The sequence below is a fragment of the Notolepis coatsorum genome, assembly GCF_963971535.1.
Source record: "Notolepis coatsorum genome assembly, chromosome: 8".
Lineage (NCBI taxonomy): Eukaryota > Metazoa > Chordata > Actinopteri > Aulopiformes > Paralepididae > Notolepis > Notolepis coatsorum.
Window position 1 is genome coordinate 29,114,660 of NC_140172.1, and position 21,516 is coordinate 29,136,175.

Consider the following 21,516-nt stretch of genomic DNA (forward strand, 5'->3'; position numbering starts at 1 on the left):
CATTGAGAGTTGGTTAAATACTGTGGCACAACACAACGGGCATGTTGTTTGCAACATGTCATTGTGGCTGTATCTGTCGTATAAACTACAATTTACATATGAAAGCATGGTGTTTATTCTGTGAACCTAAGATATTTATTTTCAAAGTTTCACGGTTGTTTGTGGTCTTTCCCGTATCTGCAGATCCATGTCGGCAGCCCTCAGAGATGCAGGCGTGGAGCCGGCAGACGTGAACGCCCACGCCACCTCCACCCCGCCAGGGGACGCTGCCGAAAACGCAGCCATCAAGAGACTCTTCGGGGAACACGCCCGCCACCTGGCCATCTCCTCCACCAAGGGGGCAACGGGGCATCTGCTGGGGGCGGCGGGGGCCATGGAAGCAGCCTTCACCGCCCTGGCCTGTTACCACAGAGTGCTGCCGCCCACTCTCAACCTGGACCGCACCGAGCCGGACTTCGACCTGAACTACGTGCCCCGCATGGCGCAGCGGTGAGAGGCCCCCCGGGACCGGCGGATCGCCCTCACCAACTCGTTTGGATTCGGTGGCATGAATGCCTCGCTGTGTCTCGCCGCGATCTGATGGAATCAGACAAGCGTTATGTTGTGTGGTCTCTCTGGAACGTTGACACTGGTGGTCATGCTGTTATTTTAAGGCCCAGTGTGGAATCTTTAAGTGCAGTGGACGTGTAGACTCTACGCCCAGGCTGACCCCACTCACATTGGGTTAAGGTCGGGTCTTGTAGGGTCTCACAGGGTCTCGCTTTTATTGTTTAGAATTCTACTGAAGATATGTTCTTACCTCGTATCAAATGTAACTGGTCAACTTGGATAGCACAAGGTCTATGAAACTCATTATAATGTTCGATATGACGGTTTGCAACCATTTCCCCCACTAGATAATATGAAGACACGTCTGATTAAACTGTGACCTTCCTGTTTTGGAAAAGGACTATGGTGTTTTTTGAGGGTTTTCAATACTAAAGCGATCAGTGAAATGATTATTAATTATTATTATTATTATTATTATTATTATTATTATTATTATTATTATTATTATTATTATTATTATTATTATTATTATTATTATTATTATTATTAAGTGAAGACGCTGAAAAAAGGAAACCCTGTACAGTACAGTTCAGACTACATGTAAGATTGGAATTAATTTATTAAAAGTCAAATGAACATGCCTCATGCTTGTAATTAGTTTTGGGGAAGATGACGACAGCCTTCACGAGGCCTTCCCTGTAAGTAGCAAGAGATGGTGCGAGACCAACTTGTGAAACGAATGTCGCCAACTAAACGTCGAGGACGGGCGGTCATACCGGCCGTCGAAAACCGCGGCCTACCAGTGCTCCAACTCAATGTCGAGGGCCTCACCAGCGCCAAACTCGAGATCGTACGTCACCTGGCTGATTCCAATGGGGCAGCAGTGGTGCTCCTGCAGGAGACACACTGCACAAACGATAACATCCTCAAGATGCCTGGTTTCCATCTAGCCGGGTCCATCCACAACAAGCAACATGGTGTGGCAACCTTCGTGAGGACTGAACTAAGCTGGTCAGCCAGTAGCCAATCCCCACCAGGCTCCAACATCGAGTGGCTGGTTACTAAAATCCAGGAAACTTCAGTCATCAACGTATATAAGCCCCCACCATCAGAGCTGGCTGCTACGTCCCTCCTGTCCATAACTGCACCCGCCATCTACGCTGGTGACTTCAACTGTCAACACACAGACTGGGGTTACAACTACACAACACCTAACGGAGAGGCGCTCAGCGAATGGGCCTCCAACATTGATGCTCTGCTGTTGTACGACCCCAAGGAGCCGCCAAGCTTCTTCTCTGCACGCTGGAACACCTCTACCAACCCAGACCTGGCCTTTGCCGTATGCTGGAGCAACGACCCGAAACCAGAAAGACGCGTCCTAGACAGGTTTCCCGACTCACACCACCGACCATCCATCATTAAAGTCCCATCACTGGTGCAACCGGTGGTGCAAAAGATGGAACTTTCGAAAGGCCAACTGGGAGGTATTTGCTCAGGAGACGGATAAGAGGTCAGCTGGTCTGCCAGACCCAGATGCAGTCGATGTGGACGCCGCCTATGAGGCCTACTGTGGGGTCCTCCTGGGTGCGGCAAAGAAGACCATCCCACGCGGCTACAACAGGAACTACATCCCTGGTTGGGACGAGGAGTGCAGCCGCCTCCTGTGCGACCACCAGAGCGCTGGCTCCAGGGAAGAGGTGGATGCGACTGCAGCGGCACTGCTCCAGAGACTGGACACCACGCGTAGAGACAGATGGACTGAAGTAGTTGAATCAATTGACTTTACCCATTCTAGTCGGAAGGCGTGGCAAACGATCAACCAGCTTACAGGCAGATGTACGAAGCCCCCAAGCTGCCCAGTCACTGCAGATGCCATCGCCTCCGAGCTCCTGAAGAACGGTCGTTACCCAGACGCAGACAAAGATGTTACCCGCCTGATAACACGGGAGGTGTCTTCCCTCTCCAATGTGGCCAGTGCAGATTCCAACCTCTCAGGAGAGTTCACAGCAGATGAACTCGATGAGGCCATGAGTAAGCTCAAGACGGGCAAATCTCCAGGCCGTGACAACATCCACCCGGAGTTTATCACCCACCAGAGCACAACAACATCTGACTGGCTCTGTGCATTCTTCTCTGCATGCTATCAGAGGTGCAAGATCCCCAAGACCTGGCGTCATGCTTCTGTCATTGCCCTGCCAAAGCCAAACAAACCTGCGGAAGACCCCAAGGCATATCGACCCATCTCGCTGCTCTGTGTTCCATTTAAGATATTGGAAAGAATGATCCATAGCCGCATTGAGCCAGTAATTGACCCACAGCTCCCACAGGAACAGGCCGGTTTCCGACGTGGTAGATCAACAGTGGACCAGGTAACACTACTGTCTCAATACATCGAGGACAGCTTCCAGGCTAATGAGAAAGCTGGGGTAGTGTACCTGGACCTGACTGCCGCGTACGATACTGTCTGGCACCGTGGACTCCACCTGAAGCTGATGAGGATAGTACCTGATCGGCATATGGTGAAGTTTATCATGGAGATGTTGTCTAACCGCAGTTTTGTCCTACACACCAGCGATGGCCAGCGCAGCAGGCTCAGAAGACTGAGGAACGGTGTCCCACAGGGGTCAGTCCTTTCTCCGATGCTGTTTAATATTTACATCTACGATCTCCCAGTCACAGCATCCAGAAAGTACGGCTATGCGGACGATCTTGCCATCATGCTGAGAAGACCCACATGGAAGGCACTGGAGGACGGTCTTAACCAAGACATGGACATCCTAGTAGCCTATCTACAAAAGTGGCGCCTACAGCTCAGCACCAGCAAGACCGTTACAGCAGCATACCATCTCTGCAACAGAGACGCCAAGAGGGAACTGGAGGTATATGCTGACCACAAGCGTCTGGAGTCCCAGCAAGCCCCTAAATACCTTGGCGTGCGTCTGGATCGGACACTGTCTTTCAAACAACACCTCGAAGATGTCAGGGCAAAGACAACATCAAGGGTTGCGCTGATCCGACGCCTCGCAGGTACAACCTGGGGAGCCACTGCCAAGACCCTTCGGATATCCACCCAAGCCCTGGTCTTCTCGGCAGCGGAGTACTGTGCCCCAGTCTGGAGCAGAAGCCCACACGTTAAAAAAGTTGATGCGGCTACTAACAACGCCCTCCGGATCATCACTGGATGCCTGAAGGTGGGGTATCTCCCAGGCCTTTCTGTGTGGAGTTTGCATGTTCTCCCCGTGCTCGCAAGGGTTTCCCCCCCCGATAAGATAAACCCAATGGAAAAACATGCACAACAACAAGATCGCTAACGCTGTGGCGTCCTTGACGAAGACGGACAGGAGCACTTGGATTGGTCCCCTGGCGCGGCTCACGTGGCGCCTGTCTGCTCCCGGCTGCCCTTGGGGGGGAAGGACGACGGGATGGGTTAATCGCAGATACGCATTGTATGCATGGTTCGCATGTGTGCCAAATGGTGACCTCGGAGCAGGTCCTAAATTATTATTATTATTATATTATTAAGGCTACACCCGTCTTCCTGCTGCCAGTCCTTGCAGGAATCGCACCAGCTGGCCTACGACGAGAGGCTGCCACTCTCGCCCTAGCAAGGAAGGCAGTGAAGCATGACTGGCACATCCTACACAACACCACAACAACAACAGCACCTATGAGCAGACTCAAGTCCCGCCACCCCTACAACAAGGTGGCACAAGAGATGCTCCGTTCCACCACTGAGGACCTATCCAGAAATGGATGGCTGGCGGCAGCCTGGAAGAGAGAGTGGGAGAGTGCTGGGCCAACCCGTATCCACCACTACATCTGGGATCCAGGAGATGGCGCCACAGGAGACGATCTTCCACGCCGGCAATGGGTTCTGCTAAACCGTTTAAGATCTGGGGTTGGTCGCTTTAAAGCATCATTAAAGAAGTGGGGCCTGGCAGACAGCGCTGCATGTGAGTGTGGAGACCCTGAGCAGACTGTTGACCACATCCTGACCATCTGCCCCCTATACAAACCACCATCGGAAGCCAGCCTCTTTGATGTGGGACCAGAGTTAAGGGCATGGCTACAAGATACGGAGTTGGACCTCTGACGTTACACGAAAGAAGAAGAAGAAGACTACAACTCGTACACCTACTGTAAATTGTACCTAAATTGCACCTCATCCCATTTCTGCCTTGCACTATATAGTATTGTATATTAGTACACTGCATAGTATTGTATATTATATGGTAACTCAGTTACGTCTATTCTGCATCGAACATTGTACATATGTCTATACTGAACACTGTGACCTCATTTTTTTTACTTCTAATTTACATGCTATACTATGTTATTTTATTTCATACTTATCTTGTCTTGCACAGTCTCTGGAGCGTAACAGTAAGAAGCATTTTGTATAAAAGTATTCTGTACTTCTGTATGACAACTATTAAAGAAACTTGAACTTGAAACCAGCAGGTGGCGGTAGATCCCAAAGAGACACCTTGCTGCTCTATACCATTCTTCCTGTATCCACCTCAAGAAACACACATTTCTTCAGTTCTCTTGTTACAAGTAAGTTAGTTGCAGTATATCCACCTACCAGATCGTTGACTTCCACAGCCCAGTCATGTGTTATGGTGATGTAGGGATGTTGTCTGACCGCTCATACTGGTCATACCACTCATACCAGTCAAATGGCCTGGGGCCCCAGTCTACCAAAGGCCCTGAGAGAGCCACAGGGTTCTTGTATTACCGTAATTGCATCATCTCAGTTGGATTTTTCGCACCTACTCCCCAACTCTGCATGCGCAGATTTACCACGGATTCTCTCTGGATTGTCCAGAGATCTGGTTCATCAATCCCCCCCCCCCCCGCTCTCTCTCCCCATGAGCTCAATGTAACGCGGAAGTGCAGTGGTCTATGACAAGACCTCAGCAATGCTTCCAGTGTTGACATTTATGCAAATGAACAAAATGACCTACCACAAGTATTGTCCAGGAGCCCCCTAGTGGTGTAATCTGACCATGCCTCTAGTTGGCTGTCGATTGGTAACCTTGTTCTGTTGCCTCGATTTGGCCCATGTTCGGCCGTTGACTTCACTGACATTACAGTCAATATAAAAGTGCAGTGGAGCAGACCCTGAGACGGAGACGGAGAGGCAAGGTTAAGTGGGGACAAAGGGACATTATCTAATGGGTTTAACTATCCCACCAGGGAACAGGACAGACACTCCACTCTCTCCACTGGCTCCCGATTAAGGAACGCATTCACTTTAAATGACTACTCCTCACCTTCAAAGCCCTCCATAGCCTGGCCCCCCACTATCTGACTCCCACGGAGAGGGGCGCCAGGATCTACGCTGAGGTCCTGGGCTACGGACTGTCGGGGGACGCCAGCCACATCACCGCACCCACTGCCGATGGAGATGGAGCCTTCAGGTAACTCACACTTGTGACACCACAGAAAGAAACAGTCTTGCTGAGATATGGAGAAATAATAGGCTTAAACCAGCTGAACATGGTGAGTGAAATTAGGACCGCAGGTTCCTTTGGGAGGTTCTGAACAAGGGCACTTTACCCCCTATGTGTGGCAACCTGCTCCAAGGACAGGTGATGACCTAGTTTCAAGTTTCAAGTTTCTTTAATAGTTGTCATACAGAAGTACAGAATACTTTTATACAAAATGCTTCTTACTGTTACGCTCCAGAGACTGTGCTAGACAAGATAAGTAAAATAGTAAAATAAAATAGTATAGCATGTAAAAATAGAAGTAAAAATAGAAGTCACAGTGTTCAGTATAGACATATGTACAATGTTCGATGCAGAATAGAAGTAACTGAGTTACCATACAATATACAATATACTATGCAATGTACTAATATACAATACTATATAGTGCAAAGCAGAAATGGGATGAGGTACAATTTAGGTACAATTTACAGTAAGGTGTACGGGTTGTAGTGCAAATCCTTTATCAATAAATATAAAGTGTGTTTGGGTGTTCTGAAGTGTGGAGGGTGGGTGCTGCAGTGTGTTGTTTGTTTAAAGTGAGTGTGCGCGTGTGGATGTGTGCAGGGGTGTAGCTCCATATTCTGGGCCCCATGAAAGAATGTATTTGTAGGCCCCCAGTGAATGCGAGCGCGCGCAAGCCCGTCAGCGGAAATTTTTTTGGCCATTTTTTTATTGATGAAAACGCATAATATGGTTTTTACCTATACATTCGAATCAGCAGTTCAGCACCTGCACTGTTGGTGGGTGAGCCTAGTAAAGGATGTCGCATTGCGTTCATCTTCAATGAATGGACCAATGCAATAGTCTACCAAAGCCCCCTCTCTCTCTATATATATCTCACACACACACACACACACACACACACACACACACACACACACACACACACACACACACACACACACACACACACACACACACACACACACACACACACACACACACACACACACACACACACACACACACACACACACACACACACACACACACACACACACACACACACACACACACACACACACACACACACACACACACACACACTCACTTCAGAAACAAACATAGTATCAATGAGAGCATCAATAATACACCTGAGTGATGTCTAGAAAAAAATAAAATTTGGGGCCCCCCCCCCAGTGCTGGGCCCTTGGAATCATCATAAGCTACCCCCCCCCCCCCCCAGCTACGCCCCTGGATGTGTGTGCTGTGTGCATTTGATGGTTGTTGCATAGTGTTTATTGTTCATTGAGCAGCCTGATGGCCTGGGGATAGAAGCTTCTTCTGAGTCTTTCTGTGCTCGCCATGAGACTCCGGTATCGCTTGCCTGACCGCAGCAGTTCAAAGAGGCAGTTGTTTGGGTGGCTGGAGTCCTTGATGATTCTCTTAGCCTTACCCCTGCACCGCTTGTTGTAAATGTTCTGGAGGGTGGGAACTAGAAGCCCCCCTCCAATAGCATTCTCACATAGTTCCCCTGCCTCTTGTCCAGGTGTGATGCTGCTGTGTGCAGCACATGGGCTATGGCGTCCTCCGTGGACCTGTTGGGGCGGTATGCAAATTGCAGGGGGTCCAGGTTGATGGGGAGGGAGGAGCAGATGTAGCCCTTTACTAGCTTCTCAAAGCACTTCATGGCTATGGAGGTGAGAGCTACAGGGCGGTAGTCGTTGAGGCAAGCAGGCTTGGATTTTTTAGGTACAGGGATGATAGTGGACTTCTTCAGGCAGGTGGGGATGACAGCCTGTTCTAAGGACAGGTTAAATATGTCAGTGAATACTGGGGCCAGTTGGTCGGCACAGACTTTTAGGACGTGGCTGGGGATGCCGTCCGGTCCTGCTGCCTTCCTGATATTCACTTTTTTAAAGGTCCACCTCACCTCATGCTCTGTTACTCTGAACACTGAGTCTCCATCAGCAGACCCCCCCCCCCCCCCCTTTGCCGTGGCTTGTAGGCTGGTGTTGTTATTCCCAGCCTCAAACCTCGCATAGAAGGTATTGAGATAATTTGCTAAGGATATGTCACTGTTCAGTTTGAGGGAGGTGCCTTTGTAGTCTGTCATCGTTTTGAGGCCCTGCCACATAGCTCTGGAGTCAGCCTGTTCAAACTGAAGTAAAATTTTATCCCTGTAGCGCCGTTTTGCCTCTATTACTGTCCTCCTTACGTTGTATCGCGCCACCTTGTGGTCATTCATGTTGCCTGCCACCAGGCCGGCGTTGTATGCTGTGGTGCGCGCTTTCAGAGTTTCACGGACGGATTTGTCTACCCAGGGCTTTTGATTTGGGTAAACTCTAATTATGGTAGTGGGGATTGTTTCTTCCACCAAAGTACGAACAAAGTCCAGCACTGTCTCTGTGTAGTTATTAATGTTATCTGTGTTGTCACGGAACACACTCCAGTCTGTGCATTCAAGCGCAGCCTGTAGCGTCTCCTCTGACTCCACAGACCATTTCTGCACCTCTCGCGAGACTACCGGAGTGCTCTTGATTCTTTGTTTATATTTTGGTGAAAGAAAGATGGCCGCATGATCAGACTTCCCGAAGCCACTAGCAGAATGAGCCTTGTATCCACCCTTGAATTGCGAGTAACAGTGGTCTAAAATGTTACCGCCTCTGGTGTTACAAGTCACATGCTGATAGAAGTCCGGCAATACCTTTCTCAGATTGGCGCTATTGAAATCACCCACAACCACAATAGCAGCATCAACGTTAGCTGCCTGGAGTTTATTTACCTCGTCGTGGAGCCTGGAGAGCGCGTCACCAGTGTTTGCTTGCGGGGGAATATACACTCCGACCAGGATGATCACCGTTAACTCCCTCGGGAGGAAGAAAGGCCGACACTTAATGGATATATATTCCAGGTTGGGGGAGCAGTGGTTCGAAAGCTCCTTCACGTTGGCTGGATCGCTCCAATTGTTGTTCAACATGAAGGCTATTCCACCTCCGCGTTGCTTGCCGGATTCTGCTGTTCTATCCTTGCGGTGAATGAAGAAGTGTTCGGCCGGTTGGATGGCGTGGTCTGGGACGTCCGGCGTCAACCACGTCTCGGTGAAGCAGAGAACGTTACAGTCTCTAACGTCTCTTTGGTATTGAATCCTTGCTCTGATGTCATCTAGTTTATTGTCTATTGATTGTACATTGGCTAGCAATATACTGGGTAGTGGCGTTCGGTGTCGCCTGGTTCTCAATCTGTTACGGACTCCCGCTCTCCGCCCTCGACGCCTGGATCCTTTGTTCCTTGGGTCGAGGTCAGGTCCTGATGTCCTCAAGATCTCAACAGGCCATTGTTGTGGTTCAGAGAGCTGATCCAGAGAGTAATCCAGTTGGTAAGTTTCCCGTAATCCAATGTCAATGAGTGACTGACGGTCATACACATTAAATGCACCAACAGTTGGTACAAACAAAACTCTTAAAACTATAAATATTAACAAAAGTAAGCAGTCTCGACGGAGCGCACAGACAGGCAGCCGGACGTTGCGGCGCCATTGAGAGTTGGTTAAATACTGTGGCACAACACAACGCGCATGTTGTTTGCAACATGTCATTGTGGCTGTATCTGTCGTATAAACTACAATTTACATATGAAAGCATGGTGTTTATTCTGTGAACCTAAGATATTTATTTTCAAAGTTTCACGGTTGTTTGTGGTCTTTCCCGTATCTGCAGATCCATGTCGGCAGCCCTCAGAGATGCAGGCGTGGAGCCGGCAGACGTGAACGCCCACGCCACCTCCACCCCGCTAGGGGACGCTGCCGAAAACGCAGCCATCAAGAGACTCTTTGGGTAACACGCCCGCCACCTGGCCATCTCCTCCACCAAGGGGGCAACGGGACATCTGCTGGGGGCGGCGGGGGCCATGGAAGCAGCCTTCACCGCCCTGGCCTGTTACCACAGAGTGCTGCCGCCCACTCTCAACCTGGACCGCACCGAGCCGGACTTCGACCTGAACTACGTGCCCCGCACGGCGCAGCAGTGGGAGGCCCCCCGGGACCGGCGGATCGCCCTCACCAACTCGTTTGGATTCGGTGGCACGAATGCCTCGCTGTGTCTCGCCGCGATCTGATGGAATCAGACAAGCGTTATGTTGTGTGGTCTCTCTGGAACGTTGACACTGGTGGTCATGCTGTTATTTTAAGGCCCAGTGTGGAATCTTTAAGTGCAGTGGACGTGTAGACTCTACGCCCAGGCTGACCCCACTCACATTGGGTTAAGGTCGGGTCTTGTAGGGTCTCACAGGGTCTCGCTTTTATTGTTTAGAATTCTACTGAAGATATGTTCTTACCTCGTATCAAATGTAACTGGTCAACTTGGATAGCACAAGGTCTATGAAACTCATTATAATGTTCGATATGACGGTTTGCAACCATTTCCCCCACTAGATAATATGAAGACACGTCTGATTAAACTGTGACCTTCCTGTTTTGGAAAAGGACTATGGTGTTTTTTGAGGGTTAAAGCACTCGCCTCATTGGATTGTATTGGAGCCTGGTGAGAAGAGGCAGCACAGTGTTTCTCAATACTAAAGCGATCAGTGAAATGATTATTAATTATTATTATTATTATTATTATTATTATTATTATTATTATTATTATTATTATTATTATTATTATTATTATTATTATTATTATTATTATTATTATTATTATTATTAAGTGAAGCGCTGAAAAAAGGAAACCCTGTACAGTACAGTTCAGACTACATGTAAGATTGGAATTAATTTATTAAAGTCAAATGAAAATGCCTCATGCTTGTAATTAGTTTTGTAGCACACCGTTTCTACAGAAAATTGGTTATTAGTCAGGTTTTAATCAGGATTGGGCTCCTAAAATGCATGTGACGTACAGGATTGCTTAAGAATAGACCTTGACTGGCTCAAGTCAGGCCTGGCTTTAATTTTTAGGCCCAATTTAAAAGGTCTAAGCTAACAATAAAAATTACACTGAACAAGTATAATTCACTAATCAATTGTGAAGTGCTCAGGTTAACATGGATAATATTCTTTGCATTTATTTATGAACACTTGTAATACAATATAGGGCTACATCTGTTCCTCCCTCCCCATCAACCTGGACCCCCTGCAATTTGCATATCGCCCCAACAGGTCCACGGAGGACGCCATAGCCCATGTTCTGCACACAGCAGCATCACACCTGGACAAGAGGCAGGGGAACTATGTGAGAATGCTGTTCATCGACTACAGCTCAGCATTCAATACCATAGTCCCCTCCAAACTCATAGCCAAGCTCAGGGACCTGGGCTTGAACTATGACCTCTGCCAGTGGGTCTTCCTGACGGGCAGACCCCAGGTGGTAAGAGCAGGCAACTGCACCTCCTCATCCATCACCCTCAACATAGGGGCCCCCCAGGGCTGTGTTCTGAGCCCCCTCCTCTACTCCCTGTACACACATGACTGCGTGGCACAGCGGAACAACAACACAATCATCAAATTTGCTGATGACACAGTAGTGGTGGGCCTGATCTCTGCCAACGACGAGAGGGCCTACCTGGAAGAGGTAGAGAATCTGTCACAGTGGTGTCAGGAGAACTGCCTCTCCCTGAACGTCAGCAAAACAAAAGAGATGATTGTGGACTTCAGGAGGTCGGGGGTCAAGGACTACAGCCCCCTCAGCATCGACGGGGCACCGGTTGAGAGAGTGAACAGTTTCAAGTACCTCGGAGCCCACATATCCGAGGACTTGACATGGACCACACACATTGACAGTTTTGTGAAGAAGGCACGACAACGCCTCTACTTCCTTAGGCGCCTAAGGAAGTTCCAAGTCAGTCAGAAGATCCTTAGGAACTTCTACTCATGTACAATAGAGAGCATCCTGACTGGCAACATCACCTCCTGGTTTGGGAATAGCACTGCACAAGACCGTAGCAGACTACAAAGAGTGACACGTTCAGCCGAACGCACAATTGGAGGGGGGCTTCCCACCCTCCAGAACATTTACAACAAGCGGTGCAGGGGGAAGGCTAAGAGAATTATTAAGGACTCGAGCCACCCGAACAACTGCCTCTTTGAACTGCTGCGGTCAGGCAAGCGATACCGGAGTCTTAAGGCGAGCACAGAAAGACTCAGAAGAAGCTTCTATCCCCAGGCCATCAGGCTGCTAAACGAACAATAAACACTATGCAACAACCATCAAATGCACACAGCACACACACCCACACGCACACACTCACTTAAACAAACAACACACTGCAGCACCCACTCTCCACACTTTAGATCACACAAACACACTTTATATTTATTGATAAAGGATTTGCACTACAACTCGTACACCTACTGTAAATTGTACCTAAATTGCACCTCGTCCCATTTCTGCCTTGCACTATATAGTATTGTATATTAGTACACTGCATAGTATTGTATATTATATGGTAACTCAGTTACGTCTATTCTGCATCGAACATTGTACATATGTCTATACTGAACACTGTGACCTCATTTTTTTACTTCTAATTTACATGCTATACTATGTTATTTTATTTCATACTTATCTTGTCTTGCACAGTCTCTGGAGCGTAACAGTAAGAAGCATTTTGTATAAAAAGTATTCTGTACTTCTGTATGACAACTATTAAAGAAACTTGAACTTGAAACCAGCAGGTGGCGGTAGATCCCAAAGAGACACCTTGCTGCTCTATACCATTCTTCCTGTATCCACCTCAAGAAACACACATTTCTTCAGTTCTCTTGTTACAAGTAAGTTAGTTGCAGTATATCCACCTACCAGATCGTTGACTTCCACAGCCCAGTCATGTGTTATGGTGATGTAGGGATGTTGTCTGACCGCTCATACTGGTCATACCACTCATACCAGTCAAATGGCCTGGGGCCCCAGTCCACCAAAGGCCCTGAGAGAGCCATAGGGTTCTTGTATTACCGTAATTGCATCATCTCAGTTGGATTTTTCGCACCTACTCCCCAACTCTGCATGCGCAGATTTACCACGGATTCTCTCTGGATTGTCCAGAGATCTGGTTTATCAATCCCCCCCCCCCCCCGCTCTCTCGTAACTCTCTCCCCATGAGCTCAATGTAACGCGGAAGTGCAGTGGTCTATGACAAGACCTCAGCAATGCTTCCAGTGTTGACATTTATGCAAATGAACAAAATGACCTACCACAAGTATTGTCCAGGAGCCCCCTAGTGGTGTAATCTGATAATGCCTCTAGTTGGCTGTCGATTGGTAACCTTGTTCTGTTGCCTCGATTTGGCCCATGTTCGGCAGTTGACTTCACTGACATTACAGTCAATATAAAAGTGCAGTGGAGCAGACCCTGAGACGGAGACGGAGAGGCAAGGTTAAGTGGGGACAAAGGGACATTATCTAATGGGTTCAACTATCCCACCAGGGAACAGGACAGACACTCCACTCTCTCCACTGGCTCCCGATTAAGGAACGCATTCACTTTAAATGACTACTCCTTACCTTCAAAGCCCTCCATAGCCTGGCCCCCCACTATCTGACTGACCTCCTTCTCCCCTACCGCCCCAACCGATCCCTCCGGTTCTCTTCCACTGCTTCCCTCACCATCCCGTCATCTAAACTAAAACGTTTTGGTGACCAAGCATTCTCACGAGCTGCACCCCGACTTTGGAACACCCTCCCTCAGACCATCAGAGACTATCCTTCACTCTCCACCTTTAAAGGGGAACTCCAACATTTTGGGAAATTAGCTTATTTAACATCTTCCCTGGAGTTAGACAAGAAGATACATACCTTTTTTGTTTCTGTGCGTGCATTTTAGCTTTGGGAATAGACGCTCCGTTAGCATAGCACTGGAAGTGAGTAGGGGCCGGAGCCTTACAGTGCCTTACAGTGTATTGCAAGGTCTGACATTGACCAAACTTGATATGCATGACCTTGGTGGGCTCTAGGTCAACTCCTGAAAAGGGGGTCAATGTCAGACCTTGCAATCAAAAGTTAGGGGGCACACTGAAATTATGGCAAGGGTTATTAGCCCCCTAACTTTTGATTGCAAAGTCTGACATTGACCCCCTTTTCAGGAGTTGACCTAGAGCCCACCAAGGTCATGCATATCAAGTTTGGTCAATGTCAGACCTTGCAATACACTGTAAGGCACTGTAAGGCTCCGGCCCCTACTCACTTCCAGTGATGAAGCTAAGCTATGCTAACGGAGCGTCTATTCCCAAAGCTAAAATGCACGCACAGAGACAAAAAAGGTATGTATCTTCTTGTCTAACTCCAGGGAAGATGTTAAATAAGCTAATTTCCCAAAATGTTGGAGTTTTCCTTTAAATCCCGACTCAAAACCGACCTGTTCTCCCAAGCATACAACCTTCCCTCCCCATAACCACCCTCCTCCAACCTACCACCTCCCTTTCCCCTTCCCTACTTTCTCTCCATCTCCTGCCCCTCCCCTCGGTTCCCCTACTGGCTTGTTACTCATGGTTTTATGCCTTGTTTATTCATACTGTTGCTTGTTTCCCTGTGGTTCTATTTTTCTCTTTTCTTTGTTTTGCTTATTGTCAGCGTCTTTGGGTTATTGAAAAGCGCTATATAAATCAAATGTATTATTATTACAACTGTTCCCCCCACCCCTCTCCAAAGCGTTAGCAACCATCTGTTTTCTTTCTTTTTATGAGGAAGAACAACAACAATAACCAAGAATGGAGGACATACACAATTATTGTGTTGTTGTTGTTGTTGTTGGGGGGGGGGGGGGGGCTTGAGAGGTAATTTGGAAACTCTTATGTCCTTATGTTCCCTTTAAGTTCACACTGACTGAGATAACTTTGTACAGTACTGCGTGTGTCTCCATTGCCGCGTGGCAGACATTTGTATAGGCACCAGTGTATGATTGATGTATTCCATTGCTAGGGAAGCAGCTTGGACTCTACAATAGGAATTAAACGTGTGGCAAGAATGTTTATGAAAGGGTCTATAATGCAAACACACTGGTAGCATAGATCTAGCCTCACCTCTCATTGTTGCGGTTGATGAATAGCTGTAGAGAGTCGGGACCGAATTTAAAAGCAGATGTGACTTGAGACACGGAAAATTAATGACTGGGAATATCCTCATCTCAAGGCCATTTTGAGAGATTATGTTGTATTAACTCCTCTGGATGTCATCCTCTGCTAATGAATAGATAAATTATTCATTGTTTCTTTTCATTTGAAATTATTTGACAAAGATGAACGAGACTCCACAAGATTTATTTTGTCTTCGGCTATACAGGAAAGCTCTATCTACACAGGGATTATACCGTAACCGGGCACAGTGCTCTCTCTCTCTCTCTCTCTCTCTCTCTCTCTCTCTCTCTCTCTCTCTCTCTCTCTCTCTCTCTCTCTCTCTCTCTCTCTGTGATGTACAACAAACTTTTTGTACTTTTGTACGTCAGAGTTGTGAATGACTATGTATAATCCAAGGACCTAGAGGAGGAGATTGATGACAGGGCATGGGGGGCTATCTTGGATAGAGTACATCATTCATCACACTGTGCTAGACACTGGGTAAGATTCTTCATAGGGTACACTGGACCAAATCCAGACTATCCTGAATCTTTCCAGACATTGATCCAAGATGCTATCGGTGTAATCAGGAGCCACCATCATGTCCCTCTCTATCAGCTCTCTGGAGCCCCGTGTTTGAGATGATTACAAACGGTTGTAGGTCAGCTCATAGTCCCAAACTCAATCAGTACTGTATTATCTGTATGTCATAAATCAAGAGTCAAGAGTCACTTTATTGTCCTATCAGCTGGGAAATTTGTCTTGGGCTTACACCCACTACAGCCACAAACACATACATACAGACATGACACAACACAACTGACTCCAAACAGAGGAGATACACAATATAAAAGATACAGTAAAGTACCTGCACAGCAGGATGTCTGGCAACACCACATTAGAATAGTATACACAAATAATATAATATTAATATTATAATATTATAGTATACACGATAATATAACAACCAAATATCCGTTATTCGATAGTTGCCCTTTATCTGGCACTATTTAAAAGTTTAACTGAGATCGGAATAAAGGAGTTTTTAAACCTATTTAGTCTAGAGCGTGGAACTAGACTAGACAGCGAGGGCAGTAGCTCATACTCGGCATGTACGACATGGGAGGGGTCCGAGACTATTCTATTGGCTTGCCTTAGAGTAAGTAGCCTGTTCAAAAATAGACTGCAGGGATGGGTGACCTTTCACCCCTATGATCTTCCATGCAGTCTGCATCAGACGGACCAGTTTGGACTTTAATTGTACAGACAGGTTACCAAACCAAGCTGTAATACCGTATCTGATGAGACTCTCGATCTAATACAGATTGGTAGAAAAGTAACATACATTTTTTATCTACACCATGCACTCTAAGGCGACGTCGAAAGTGCAGTCGTTGTTGTAGTCTGCTACACAGGCTATCTACATGGGTGTTCCAGGTTAGTGTGTTATCGACAAAAATCCCAAGATATTTATATGAAGAGACCTGTGAGATGGACTGTGTGTGGATGACCACAGGCCTGTGGTCCCCAACACCTCTGGGGTCAAACACCATCTCCTCAGTCTTCTTAACATTTAAAACCAGACAGTTATTGTCGCACGGGGCCGCCTCAGGGGGTGTGCGAGCAGTGCGGTCGCACAGGGCCTCGCGGGAAGGGGGCCTCGCACAAAAGAAAAAAAAAGAAAAAATTTGCGAGGCCCCCCTTCCTGCGAGGCCCTTTTTCATCACAGACCTAAAATCTAGTTTTGCTTATATGCTTATATATTTCACATTAGACACGTTTGTAGAATGTGTCTGACTTGTTCCTGGCTCTGAGGCTCTGCAGGCAGCTCTGAGGCTCTGCAGGCAGCAGAATTGGTTTCAATGAGGGGAGGGGTTACAGGTAAGGTAGCGTCTGTTGAGTTCATTGTGTGTGTCTGTGTGCGTGCCGGGGGGGGGGGGGGGGGGGGGGGGGTGAACCGACTCATTGCCAGACGTGAGCGATTCGACTCACGCTCACGGCAATGAATCGGCTCTTATGAACGAGTCGCTCATGACCGACCCATCACTAGCATCTGACTATTTCGCGGTGCAGCATTGGAGGTTATGCCAGCCAAGATGAAGAGGACATCGTTCGGCAGATGGACTGAAGATGAAAGTTGTTGCATGTTAGACAGTTCAGTCAGGCTAGCCATCCCGGCTAAAGACAGGGACAGCTAGTTAGCTTTAGCTACGTTATAATATTGAGTGCTAACGTGTGGTTCAGTCGGGATATAGCCATGATGATGTCGGCTAGTAGCTAGCTTAGCTAAAGGCTAACTAGCGTTAGCTAACCTAGAGACAGCGCGTGCAGCATTGTTATGCCAAGATGAAGAGGATGGTCGTTCGGCAGATGAACTTTGTCAACTCCACGCGGTTGTCTCCATCCTCTTGGACGTTTGGTGAGTTTTTAATGCACTCTATTCTATTCCCGCCGTGGATATCTCTCTCTCTCTCTCTCGGGAGCCAAACGGGCCGACTAGCTGTTGTAGTACTAGTAGCTAACGGTGTGTGGCCTGGTGTCAGCACCTGGTGCGAGGGAGGTGAGCTTGGTGTTTCATTATGGGAATATCTCCATGCTCAAGTCGGCTATAGTCCGCGAGGGACTTGTTGCCGGCACCGCTATGGTAAACACCACTCTGTAGTGGGACGTGTATTGCCTTCTTTTTCCCTTCTCTCTTCGTATGAGAAGAGGAAAACACAGCGGCTGTCTGAAGTGTTGGCCTGTATTGCTTTTCTCACGTTGTACAGTTTTTCAGAGGTAGCCGCATAGCTTGCTTCTGCGTTAGCTAATGGTTAGCGATAGCCGGGTTGAGCTAACTGTTAGCCAGTTAGCTGTTTAGCTACGACGTTAGCTGCCGGCTGCGCTCGGCTGGGAACGTTAGTTTGATGCTATCAGTTAGCCTAGAGTTAGCTGTTAGCTTGTGCTACGACCATTGACATTAGCCGTGAGAATAGCAGGGGGCCCTGGCACTCTGACTACGACATCATCTTTGACAGAAGATGTAGTCGGGCCTGCACCATGACAAGGCTCCGGCCATAGCTTCTTTTTGTCCCGCTAGCGAGAGGCCTTTCGTCAACGTGGAGACCTGTGTTGCGGCCTTTCGCCCTGCGTTCCTTGGTGCAGGTAAGATGTCCATTGGACATTACCCCACTCTTCCTTCCTTCCCCTCCCGAATGTTTTGTTAATAACGATGTTTTTCTCCAGGCAAAACATATGTTACTTCACAACATTTGGAGATACGACATGTTAGCCTATTTAGCTGATGTCGGCCATTGGCTCCTTGCTACTTTGTTTTCTCTGGTATAGACCCTCTTCTCTTTGGATTTAAGTGTTGATCTTTGTCCTTTTGGATCTATGTATATTCATGTTGCCTTTGTGAAGTTATCTTTTCCTTCTGTTTTGTTCTTCCATTAAAAGTTGAATATCCTTTAGGGGCTCATCTTTGCTTATCTCTCTCTCATACATGCTCTCTCTCTAACACACACGACACACAGACATGCTCTCTCTCTCTAACACACAAACACACATGCTCTCTCTCTCTCTCTCTCTCTCTCTTTCTAACACACACAGTCTGCCTATGGCGGCCTTTCTCGATGGCTAGGCTGTGCTCGCTGAGTCTGTACCTAGTCAAGGATCTTCAGTCACAGTGCTCAGGTATTCTGCCACTGTGTACTCTCTGTTTAGGGCCAAATAGCATTTTAATTTCTTTCCAATGTGTCTCTCTCTCTCTCTCTTTCTCTCTCTCTCTCTCTGTACACTGTATATTGACTGTAGAACGGGAGCTCTCTCTCGCTCTCTCTCTTGCTATATGTTGACTGTATCATGCCCAGCCTCGGGCAGCGCTATTATTTAAGAATATGTTGACTGTATGAAAAAAATATATATATATATATTTTTTTTATTTATATTTCTTTTTTTTTACCTTTTGGGGGGGGGGGTCGCGTTTAAATCTTGCACAGGGCCTCACATTTCTCCCAGGTGGCCCTGTGTATGTATGTATGTATGTATGTATGTATGTATGTATGTATGTATGTATGTATGTATGTATGTATGTATGTATGTATGTATGTATGTATGTATGTTTGTATGTATGTATGTATGTATGTATGTATGTATTGTATATGTAGTCCAGTAATAAAGCTGAGTCCAGAAATAACAAAGGCGATACCTCTTCAGTGTTAACGAAACACACAAAAAACAGATAGATCTTGAGTCCAGGAAAAACAAGGAAAAATAGAGCATCAAAAAATACACTTCCAAAAACTCACCAAGGGGCAAGGGGAGATACGAGGCGCGGGTCCACGGGAGCAGAGAGTGGCGACAGCGGCAAATTCCAAGGTTTACTGGAGAAACAGATGGAGAACAACAACGGAAGGAACAAGCTGCAGGCGGAGGTAAGCAAAACGACCCGACAATGAACCTTATATATATAGTATATAAGGGCTCCCTTCGAGCTGATTCGAAACTCCCTTCAGGTGTGTGGAGGTAATTGGTACCTGGAAGCGTGTGGTAATGGACCAATCCTCACAGTACGGAATTGGTACCTGGAAGCGTGTGGTAATGGACCAATCCTCACAGAAGTAGGATGGCTTAGAGGTAAACAAGACCGGCCGGTAACCAAAAGGTTGCTGGTTCAATCCCCGCCACAGACAGGAGGGTGTATTCCAACTGTGAGCTGGGCCCCGTTCCCCGTACCTGGTTCAACTAAGTCGATCAAGATGTCATTATCCAGATTCAGTTAACCTGATGTTTGAAGCCGGGATTTTCCTGTTCCTCGAAGGTGGATTCAGTCTCGTTAACTCAAGCCAGACTTGAGACCCAGGATAAGTGCGCGCGGCCGCTCCAGTTGAAAAGCCAGCACGTATCGATAGCAGAGATCCTGATTCTCTGGCGGCATTGATTGATTAATTGATTTAAAACTTTATTAACATATTGCAGTACGGCTCAATCGCCTCGCCGACAAGTTAAATGCGTTATCTATAGGCTAATTTTAAGTCCCTCATTACCTCAATCAATCAGATTATATTTCTTTAAACTTGCCTGCTGGATTGAATAATCAAATGAGATCTTGCTAGCGAAAATAATTAGTTAAACTGTTATACAAAATAACGATATGGCTCTCTTCCCATTGATTGATGTATGGTCGATCTTTTACTTATCTCCACTGTGGTGTAACGGGTTCTTCTTTTGACTTTCACGCAGACGACCGGGGTTCGAAACCTAGTCTTTCCCTTCTTTTTGCGATGTAGGAATAATTCAATTTGGTGCACGTTGAGAGCTATATAAAGAATGACATCCTCAATGCATGTAGATTTATAATATTTTTACTTAAAACTAGGCTACTTTGGCGTATAATCATTAATATTATATTCCAAAAAATTATATTGGAAACACGGGGTTTCGAACACCGGTCGCTGGGTTGCCAGGATTGAGCACTACCGCTGCGCCACTGTGCCAGATGGGATAAATTCATTGTTTATACATTAATGAACGAGATAAGATCCACAATCCACGCATAGACACTTCAATTTTATGCTTGAATGAAACACAATCCAGGCGCTCCATTAAACATCCACAGCGGAGAATATGAAAGGAATCAGAGCCAAACGAGCGATAGGTTTCAATCATTAAAAATATCCCTGCGGGATTCACATTTGCAATGCTGCGCGTTGTTAAAATAACCACATAATGTGTACATCGCACAGAGCGAGCGCCACGGTATATATAACGTGCATTATTTAGGACAAAGTGAATTTAGTATCAGCATTTTGGGTCTATTTTACATTTCAAAAGCCCCCTCTGGAAGAATGGAGCACAAAAACGTAATTCAGAATGGTATAAAGCAGATCCTAGACTGTGGGAATAATTTCAGGAAAAAGCTGTCACTTCTTTGCGGGGGCGTGGCTGTGCTTCATCCGGCTAACTTGAACTTAACCCTGCTCTCGACCAGGCTCAAACTTTTGGATCTGTTGTCATGGTGATTTGGACAATCCAGGTACGGGGAACGGGAAAGTCCGGCTTAAGTCAGACTTAACCGAAAGTTATCCGGCTAACTCAGTTATCCAGGTACGGGGAACGGGGCCCTGGTGAGTAAAGGGTGGCTGGTATTACATCTGTGATGCCCACCATCTCTGCCTATGTGCCCTTGAGCAAGGCACTGAACCCCCAAACTCCTCCAGGGGCATTGCACTGCAGATAACCCTGCCCTCTGACCTCTCTGATGTAATGCTGTAATGTAATGTAGGGGACTGTGTGTATGTGCACTATAGGAGGGATATACAAACAGACATATTTCAATTGCCTTGTGTACATAATAAAGTAACCATCTTCTTCTTAAGCTATAAAATCTCAGTCAAGGCTTCTCTGCTACATGGGGTTAGACATAGAGTCTAGACTATCTGGTACAATTATACAACAGAAAGTATGCACCACAGTCCGAAAAGTGAAAGGGTTTGAACTGCATTGATGA

The 21,516-nt window shown here is 47.0% G+C and overlaps 1 protein-coding gene across 1 annotated transcript; it reads left to right on the top strand.

The window, feature by feature from the left end:
• Positions 1–5,507: 5,507 nt before the first annotated feature.
• LOC311233384 (3-oxoacyl-[acyl-carrier-protein] synthase, mitochondrial-like) lies at positions 5,508–10,100 on the top strand (the record flags this gene model as incomplete). The annotated part of the gene is given in 4 exon segments (XM_084320360.1): positions 5,508–5,521; positions 5,844–5,972; positions 9,704–9,821; positions 9,825–10,100. Coding segments are annotated over 4 exon segments (537 nt in total).
• Between the last annotated feature and the right edge of the window lie 11,416 nt (positions 10,101–21,516).